This window comes from Cynoglossus semilaevis, chromosome 16 (assembly GCF_000523025.1).
Source record: "Cynoglossus semilaevis isolate Cse_v1.0 chromosome 16, Cse_v1.0, whole genome shotgun sequence".
In the NCBI taxonomy this organism is placed as follows: domain Eukaryota; kingdom Metazoa; phylum Chordata; class Actinopteri; order Pleuronectiformes; family Cynoglossidae; genus Cynoglossus; species Cynoglossus semilaevis.
In genome coordinates this window covers 9,036,436-9,046,645 of record NC_024322.1, presented here as the reverse complement: position 1 = coordinate 9,046,645, position 10,210 = coordinate 9,036,436, and the positions used below count along the sequence as shown (strand labels likewise).

General features: G+C 40.2%; 1 protein-coding gene across 6 annotated transcripts in view; it reads right to left on the bottom strand.

Annotated features, from left to right (window-relative positions):
• Positions 1-10,210, bottom strand: part of wars2 (tryptophanyl tRNA synthetase 2, mitochondrial) — a 48,666-nt gene that overhangs the window by 21,397 nt on the left and 17,059 nt on the right. For 3 of the 6 annotated variants that reach the window (XM_025063946.1, XM_008328506.3, XM_025063947.1), the window contains 2 exons: positions 5,364-5,463; positions 1,374-1,517 (listed from right to left, as the gene is read on the bottom strand). In XM_025063946.1, coding sequence (XP_024919714.1) covers positions 1,374-1,490 — 117 coding nt within the window. In that variant the 5' untranslated portion in view covers positions 1,491-1,517; positions 5,364-5,463. Of the gene's footprint in view, positions 1-1,373; positions 1,518-5,354; positions 5,464-7,298; positions 7,452-10,210 lie in introns of all 6 variants that reach the window. The other 3 variants (XM_025063945.1, XM_017040155.2, XM_017040154.2) reach the window with 3 other exon arrangements.

The window sequence follows — 10,210 nt, the reverse complement described above, 5'->3', positions numbered from 1 at the left end:
GGGCTGGAGAGGAGGACGTAGACATGGTTGGGGAGCCTAGACGTTTTACAGCTGACATGGAAGTACGATGAAGGCAGCAGAGAACTGAGTCATGGATTAACTAGTATCAGACTGACTTTAATCCTCTTGAAAAATGTCTTAAAAAATATAAATACATTAGATCAGGGATCTCCAATCCCCGGTTGGCGGGCCAGAACTGGTACATAAATAATTTGGTACCGGCCTGCAGTGGGACACAGTGAAAAAATGTATTGTATTTTTACTCATTTACTTAATAATAATAATAATATTTAAAAATAATGTCTTCGAGACTGTACAGGCCAACTGGTCAAAAAGGTACAAAAAAGGTTGAGGACTGAATAATAAAAAAGAAGAAAATAAATACATATGAAAAATAAAATATAAAAATATTTCCCACAAAATAAATAATATTTGAAGACATTTTACATTTTTAATAACACCTTTAATAATAATAATAATTAACTATTCTCAGATTATTTTGAGCCTCATTGTGGTTACCACTTCTCACGCTAAATCCTATACTATACATTTTATTAAAAATCTACAGATAATACAGCATAACAGCCAGATGAAAATTCACACAAGAACTCTCAGTGACGCGTCATTAACTGAAGATGCACCAGTAAAGAGCAGTGACAATGTTGTTTTCTCAAAACCAAATATAAAGTACGGATGTTTTGCCAAAATACGCAGAAGTTTTAATCCATTTTTAATGTGCATCTTATTAAATTATAATTCAGTTAGAAATATATACAGTACATTTAAATTGAATTAGCTTTTTGTGCGGAAACATATTACATAAAAAAACGGATCCAGAAGAACAGAGGAAACAAAATCTGCACCAAAAGAGGGTTTATTATGTCTTATGACTTTATTGATAAGTTGATTTTTGAAAGTATGTACCATTAATTAATTAATTAATTATTTTGGAAGTAAAAATCGATTTTAATTGAAGATATTTTCTGGTTATTGTTGTTTATAAAACAGCTAAATAAAATGTTAAATATACATATTATGAAATTTAATATTATGTTTACTTGCTTTTAAAAGCTAAAAACTTATTTAGCACAATTAGTAACCTTTAAAAATAACTGCCTACTCATTTATTTGTCATTTGAAGACTGTCCCTCTACAGTAAATGTCTCTTCTAACCATCTCTTTAAACTGTATTCAAACAAATCAGATTTATAACCAGCATAACAGGGAAACATGAGACGAGAGTGAACTTAGAAAAAACAGTCTGTAAACATTGTCAGAGTTTGACAGTGACGGCACCAGTGACGTCTCAGTTCATCTATATTACAGGTCTCCGGTTCAAACTCAAAACTGACAATTTAAAAATGTAAACTTACCTTAATGGTCGACACGTTCCCATTACTGTCTCCAGCACAATAAGACCTCTGAGAAGGATTTAAAAGCCGAATGAATCGGAAGACATGTCTGCACTTGGTCCGCACGGGCAGCGCCATCTTTACTGTGACGTCACACTCCGGTGGCTGCAAAAGGACAAAATAGAGCTAAAAACAGAAATCCGTATAGTTTCTACAGTTTTATACAGATTGTGTAATAATAATAATAATAATAATAATAATAATAATAATAATAATAATAATAAAAGAACGTACTGTTAAATGTAGATTATTATTTATTTTCTAATCTTTTATTTTAACATATTTCTTTGGATAATTAATACTGCTGCTGATAATGCCTTTTATATATACTTATATATAAGGACAGGATTCCTCATCATTATCCTGATCATCAATAACAAGAAAACCTTTGAACCCACTAGAAATGAAGCCTGTGCTTTACATTTACATCAGAGCCTATAGAATACACTGTATATACAGTATGTGTGTGTATATATATGCAGCTGCACACTCTCCCACCACCACATGTACAGTATGGAAACGTGTCAGACATTTGTTATCAGAGATGTCCGTGTTAATCGGCCGTTGTTGTGTCTAGCCGCGGCCGTTTCCTCCCCGGGCCGGCCCTTTCACAGGGAGCAGCTGCAGAAGTGCTCTGCAGCTCTGTCCTTTCCCTCATTACAACGTGGCGATGTACAGACGCCGAGTGATTATTCCTCACGTGGGCTAAGGTTACAACATGTTTGCAGGGCACGCCGGCCGACGGAGACGGACCTCTAGTCTCTTTTTCAAAACATCTGCTCCTGATCTGTATTTTTTTTTTTTCACCTTTTGCATCTGGTTGCATTTGCACCACAAAATACAGACTAGACTATCATTCCATATTCATTATTATAACCCCAGGCCTCGGCTCAGGCACCGCTTCTTTGGTGCGTCAGATTTTCAGAGACCTGAGCCGTTATGTTCTCTCACGCCCGGGCGATGGGGTGATGGTGGTTGGTGAAGCAGTGTGTTACAGTGTGTGTGTGTGTGAGTGTGTGTGTGTGTGTCAGCTCCTGTTTCCTGGCCACCCACTAGAAGCTGGTCCTTCTGTACCTCATTCTCCTTTTTCTACCCTGAGAGAAACTTTCTGCTTTTTATTTCTTTTTTTCTTTTTTTTTTCAAGTCAAATGATAAATTATCTGTGTAACACAATACGTGGCTCTGCAGCCCCCGTGGGGTCAGGATTTCTAATTCTGTCAAATCTCATGCAGGTCAGCGGTAATAGAACAACATGGTGGTGTAAGTGTAAGATGGGTCAGGGCCACATTAACCCACGCCGGGGACCAGCGTGTGTGAAAATGAGCTGCTGCATGTGGTCAATTTGATTATACATGTGCAAAACAAAAAGGAATCGAGGTCCTAGGGCTAGATTCTAACACGGGCGCTCGGTAATGAAACCAAGGTGGGAGAAAGTCAACCTTCCTCGTGTCATGTGACCTGCTGTAGGACATATTATGATTTTAATAAACGCTAGCAGTTAGCCTCACGGTGTAAGACACTGCCTTTTTAGACATAGTGAAATGTCAAACAGCATTTTGGTTACTTTTCCATTTCAGTTTTTATCAAGTATTACAATTATAGTTTTGACATTCCTTCAATAAGGCTGGTATGTTTTGGAAAAAGTAAAAAAAGTGTAATATAATTTGGGAGTTATATGTGTGTAGCATTTGTTTTATATGCAGGACTTTTCCAGGGACGTTAACGTGATGTTTTTTTCTCCGTCTCCACCTCATTCTCGCTGCTAAAACGTGTCCATCACTCAGTTTGAAGCAGAAAGAGAAACTCAGTGCTGCGATCTCCAGAGAGAAGTGAGAGGCCATTCAGGTGATGAGTGAAGACGTTGTGTTTTCAACACAAATCCTCTCTCCTTTCACCATCAGAGTGAATTCATTTTTCATCCGTACGGGCCTCCCTCTACCGCCTCTCCGCTTCCTCCGGCTCGACTTTACACCTCGACTCGGGCCATTCTCACCTCTGCTCTGATGAGTTTCATAACCTTTCAAATCTGCGTACGTCGTTGACTCTCGTGCCATGGCAGAAAAAACACAAACAGATGTATGTACATATGTATGTACCTGGGTAGAGGGCACGGAGCACAATGTTTTACTCCATGTCCCTTCTTGATGTTTCCTATCTGAGATTTAGGATCTAGGTCAAACTTGGGCAAACTAAGGCTCGTGGGCCAGATATGGCCCGCTGGACTTTCCAATCCGGCCCGCCAAAATCTAGTACAAGATGTGGTGAGGACTGATGTCAGTCCTTCTGTTTCGTGCATTTCGACAAATTGACTGTAATTTCTGTTGATGCCACTAAATGGCAGCAGACATCCGATGTGAGAAATTATCTTTGAAAATGTAGGTTTATTCTTGTATATTTTAGTTAGATTATTAATAAAATAATCTAAATAATAAAATCTACTAAATTAAACTAAAATCCTACAGATCCTAAACATTTATCATAAAAATAAAAATACATTTTGTTTTGTCACATTCCAATAACATGGAGAAACAAGCGTGTGTACACACACACACACACACACACACACAGAAACACTTGGAGATGCCAGTAGGAAAAGTCCATCTGGTGAGCGACACTCCACCTGTCATAATACAGCCAAGCAAAGCATGATGGGAGCTTGCGGTGAAGGTAGGTGAGGGTGGGGGATGACAGCTGCTGAGTGAGAAGGTGTGTGTTCACATGTGAGTGAGTGTGTGTGCGCGGACACTGATGCTGAAAGACCGGAGCTCCCCTCTGACACGCCACGTCACGGGACGTCCACCACCCAAGCGGACGGACGGACGAGATGGACGGACGAGATGGACGGACAAACAGAATAAATGAAGATGGGAGAATTATCCAGCAGATGAAACGGCGGTGTAAGGAGTGCGACCGCAGGGATAAGAATAATAGGTGTGATGTGGATGATGTGCAGAGCAGAGAACGTGTCACTGAGTGAACTGTCAACTCGACCGCACACAGCCTGCGGCGCTGCTGATGTCAGAGAGCGGGAAGCCTCAGAAATCATAATAAACACATTTAGGACAAAGTGTTTTCTGTGTAAAGCCCTGTTTTCTTCCCTGAGGAGAATCTGGATCGCATTAAGAGCGGACGCGTGTGTGTGTGTGTGTGTGTGTGAGAGAGAGAGAGAGAGTCCAAATGTCTATAGGGTCTGCTGATAGGACAAAACGGCGGCGTATACTGGCACGATCTCGGAGGTTTTCAGTCATTAATGGCTGGATTTGAAATTATTTAAAGAATAATACGTTCAAATATTCATCACGTATCAGTTGTATTTGTTTTAAAGTTAAAACTACATTTTATGACTAATTTAATTACTTTATAATTTTTTTATTGTGGGCTATTGCTAAGCTAATCTTTAAAGATACGGCCATTTCTGAACTTCATCAACAACAGGTTCAGCTAACGTCAAGAAGGCTTAACGTTTAGCTTGTTGTTGTTAGCTGTTTGGGTTATTTCTGAGAAACTTTTGGTCTTCGTGGCAATTCTAGACAATCTAGAAGTGTCTAGTCTATTTTCTGGCTAAGTGTTGGCTAACTTGATAACTACTGTGCTGTGTTTAAGCTATCGTTGCTGTTTATATCATGCTAACTTTGCTAATATTTCACTAACTTGTCTTTCATTTCTTTCCTTTTTGAAACTCAACGTACGTTTTTTGTAGTTTATCATATTTTTTGAAAGATTTTCTATCTCAAATACAAATTATATAATAATAATGACGTTAGCACATGAAGGTAACAAACTGTAACGAGCTTGGTAAAAGTCGCAGTAATATGTAATCATATCAAGGCTAGCAGACAGAGTGAGTGATATGATTACTCATGCGGGGCTATCTTTGTGTAGCTCTGTGTGTGTGTGTGTGTGTGTGTGTGTGTGTGTGTGTGTGTGTGTGTAGGCAGTTACTTTCAGCACCTCGTCTTGTTGTCTTTCTCGGTGTTGACAGGAGCAGAGTCGGGGGGTCAGACGAGGTGAAACACAGACACCACGGATGACAAGGAAACTTCCTCTGCCTCTGAAACAAAAAAATTAAACACTAATGATAATGTTCTCAACATCTCGAAAAACGTTTCCATCCTTTATAAGAGTGGAATTGTATATTTCTATTTTTTTCTATTTTTTTTCTTTTTTTTAATTTAAAACAACATTTTCTGATCCACTACCGTGCATTTGGGAGTAGGCAGGACTCCGCAACGGAGCAGAGGCCACAGCAGAGTGTCAGAACTGCTGAAGACTGCAGGAGTAAGTATGTACAGTATGTGTGTGTGCGTGTGTGCTCTGGGTGTGTTTTTTTTTTCTTCCAAAACAACAAAGGGATTGGCAGGACGAGTGGATACCAGTGCGGCGTATAATCAGAACCAGGCCTCTGCCATCCATCAGTGACGGCCCGAATCACACAATGACTGACATCAGCAGACCAGTGGATCTCCTCCTGGTTCCACTGCAGCAGCACAGACCTGGTCATTAGTCAGTCTGACACCTCTCATTTATTCTCCGTGAGGAGAAGGTGTGTGACAGTCTCTCTCTCTCTCTCTCTCTCTCTGGATACGATATCCTCGCTCCTTCTACTGCGCCTCCCTGCGTGGCTCCGCCGCTGCGAGAAAGTCACTTTCAGTTTTCTAACTCACATATGCTGTTGACATCATGCCGCTGTTACGGCCTCCGCGGACGCTGGTTACAGTAAGGACCTGGACTCGACGTACAAACGTGTTCGCACAGGGCTGGAGAACCTCATTTTTGCTCACACTGAGTAGAAAGAAAATCAATAAATAATTCATTCCTTAGATTAGAGTGTGTTTACGCCGCACAAACCTACGCACGACTGAGTGTTTTCCACACATGTGAGTGTGCGAGTGTTTTCTAAGCAGCCATTAAAAACAGCCACAACATCGCAGCACCTCATTTACTCCGCTTTTATTAGGAAGTGGGAAGGAAAAAGAACCAGCGGTCAACAGTGTCACGTGCAAAACGTGTTCATTTTCAGGAAGACGAAGAGGCATCGACAGTTTTTAAGTCGCAGTTTTCCGGCCTTTGCTGTGCAAACCATAAATGACTAAAAGAAATCCTACTCCGACTGGTTTAACGCAACATTTCGCAGCTCTTCCTTTAGCAACTTACAGCTAAGTTGTCCACTGTTGTTGCAATTTACACTAAGTCCACTCTCCACACATATTTTATTTAGCATAGTTAGCTAACAACACGTTTAGCTAACTTAGCCAAGTGTTGGCTAATTTGCTAAGTATTGTGCTTACTTAAACTCTTGTTGCCGCTTATATCGTGCTAACTTTGCTAATATTTCGCTAACTTTTCTTTCATTTCTTTCTTAATTAAAACTTAGTTCACACTTCTTGAGTTTGTTACATTTTTTGATAAATTTAAAACTTTTAAACTTTTAAATAAATATATATTTAAAACTTTTAAACTTTTAAATAAATGTTATATATTTGCTTGTTACATATTTGTCGTTACCATTAAGTAGAAAAAGAAAAGCATTCTCACCGAGGTGGAAGTTTAAATCCAGGCTTTGCTCCCTGATGAAGTGACATTAGGTTAAAAAAATTAAATTAATAAAAAAAAGAAATTAATTAATTTAAAAAAAAATCTACTTTGTTTGGAAAGGAAAATAAATAACACGATGAAGAATATATTGCCTTTGTAAAAATAATTTCCATCAGATGTACTTTAACATGTAAATCTAAAATACCCCTGTCTGGAATGCACCGTATCCACCCAGTGTGTGTGTGTGTGAGAGGGTGTGTGTGAGAGGGTGTGTGCGGTCCTAGACACATTCGACGGCACACATGTAAGAGTGCATGTGTTTCAGAGCATGTGTGTAGGGGTCCTGCTCACATGTGTAATAGATGTGTAATATCTAGTCCCGGGCCTCATCAGCGCTGTCATCACGTCACGTCTTCACTGCGTCTGTGACGGAGGATTGTTTTACTGAAGTCCAGCAGATGGAACCACAAAGACGTTCGTGTTCATCTGGGTTTCAGCCTCTCGCTGCCCGCACCAACAATCAGTGAGGAAAAAACACAAAACAGAGAAGATGCTGCTGGTGAATCCAAGTCTGATTGTGTGCGTGATGTGTAAATTTGAAAGGGAAAAAACTGAAACCTGTCTTTTTACCACTGATGTCTATTGGATGAAGATAAAAAGTCTTTAAATTTACAATATAACTGCAGAGGAAACTTTTCTTTTTTTTTACCAGCAAAACAAGTAAGTTATATTGGTGTGTGAGTGTAAATGTTAGCTTAGTCAGCTACGATAATAAATCCAAATTTAAATGTATTTTTCTGTACCGCTGATTGCAACATTTTTCTTTTAACGCTACTTAAAGAACAACAAACATATGTACACGCGTGTACATTTAGCCAAAAATGGTCCCACATGTGCTGCAAAAGGCTAGCACTTGCAAGCATATGGTTCCTCTGGGAATTGAACCCAGCACTACTTGGCCTTTGCTTCCGAGGACTGCATGCTAACCGCTTCGCTATTTCACTTTTTTATTCCTAGTTTCGTCCAGTGATGGCTGTTTGATACACGTCAGGAATTTGATTTAGTAAAATGTTCCTCTAAACAGGATCATTACCCATAAAACTGACAACATGTTCTATCACTTTTACAGCCCGTTTATTTAATTTGGACATGGTTAGCTATGCCTTAACTAGTAGTCTAATTAAGTTTTATAAAAAATAATACTAAGGTAGGGACGACTGTCGTTATTCATATCACTGTCTTTGCTGTTGATCCACCCGCTGCTCGTCGCTGAGCAGAAAAGACAGAGGCGGAGAATGAAGTCGAGCTAACTATCCGTAACCACACGGAGAGAGCACAGTAATGAGTCTGCAAATACTGCACTGCACTTCACGGGTGAACGGAGCGGAGCCAGCTGCGCTAATGGAACCGATGCGAGCTGATCAGTGCATAATGTCTACCAAAACGTGGGGATTGAATATCACACGGGCTGAGGTCTGTCGTCCAGAGAGAAGGTGCGTCAAAGTGACACAACATCTGTGCATCTCCCCCACATTAGGACGTCCATCTCTGAATCCTCTGCTAATCAAGTGATGGTTAAAAACCAAAAAAAAGTTCATGGAGGATCCGGGTCATTGTAAAACAGAGCCGACGTTGCCGGGGAAACGCGCACACAGCCGACGTAAATAACGTGATCTATTAGTGCCATCTGGAAAACATTGCACCGAAGTGTGTCCTGGTTGTGTGCCGTATGAGAGCAGATCAATTACAGTATTTATTTGTGCAGCGAAGCCTCGGTTCAGTCGGCGGGATCATGGAGTGGGATGTCGAGAGAGGATCCTGCACTAACAGTACCGCGAAGGACGGATCTCTGAGATATCCTGAACAATAATGGACTTACAAGGAGGGAAGTATTTGGGTTTCTGCTTCTCACAACCTCTTTATTTTCCTAAAATTAAAACCAGACCAGAAAATGGAGTGTAGTTCCTCAGTTCTTGGGGGGGGAGAAGGGAACAGAGGGGTAGCATGTACTCTTGTATTACAGCTTTAGAACATTGGGTATGTTAGGGTAAATGATCCTGCAGCAACCACTGATAAATAAAATGTATTTTTCTCATACTTCAAAATTGGCGTCCAAACATAAACAGAATCAATAATCGGTTTATTCAATTTTTATTTTTTTTTTTCAAATTTGGTCAGTGATGTATTTACTCCAAATCACTGAGAACAGACACAGCTTTAAAATTCAAATTTTATAATTAATTTATTCTTCTACTCTTTATTATATATCAATTATTAAGGCTATTGGAGAAAAATGAAGAGAAGTCAAAGAATTACAAAGTTAGCAAACACGATCAACGCTTAAATCGCCGCTAAACTTAGCATCAGTGAAATGAGCTTCAGGACGCAGGACGTCCAATAATTCACGCCTTTTTGTTATTGTTGTGACGAGTTTTCTGGGAGAAGTCTTCGTGACCACCAAGAATCTTAAGAATGTCCAGTGCACAAACACTGAGAATGATCAGGGAGGATTTGATTACGCTTACACTTACTTCCCAACTTACGAACACAATGGGTTCCGAAAGGCTGTTCGTAAGCGGAGTTGTTCGTACGACGTTTAGAGCGAGGTCGATGTGCATGCGTAGACGTTGGGAGAGCAGGAAGAGGGAGGAGTTATTGTTGGTGAGAGTCAGAGTCGTCATCAGGTTAACTTGTACGGAAGCGATAAAGTATCCAAGAGGGTACCTAGCCTAACGCGCTGACATGCTTACGGAGACACACGCAAGAATGAACATGGCGAGAACAGGGAGACGAGTGTTGGAGCGGTGCTGCTCGACGTGGGTTCAAAATAGGAACTTGCGAACGCAATACGGCATTTTACGAACATGTATGGACATTAGTCAGCGGTTGTTCGTATCTACGAATGTTCGTAAGTCGGATGTTAGTATCTCGGGGAACTGCTGTAATGACAATTTGAATATAATATTTATAAAATATTTATACTGTGAATCTGATTCAATCAAATAGAAGACAGTGCTTAGAAAGAGGAAACTGTTTAGTAATCCACACACACACACACACACACACACACACTCTCTCTCTCTCTACTGATGTGTGGCTTTGCATCATCTGGATTATATTTATCCTCTGTAATCCAGGAGAAGGAGAACAGGGAGCCAGGGGGGGGGGGGGGGTTAAGAGATGAAGAGATAAAGACGTGACACAAAGGGGTGAGGGAGAGATGAATCGAGTGTCACACTCTCTAATTTGGCTCCTGCTGCCGG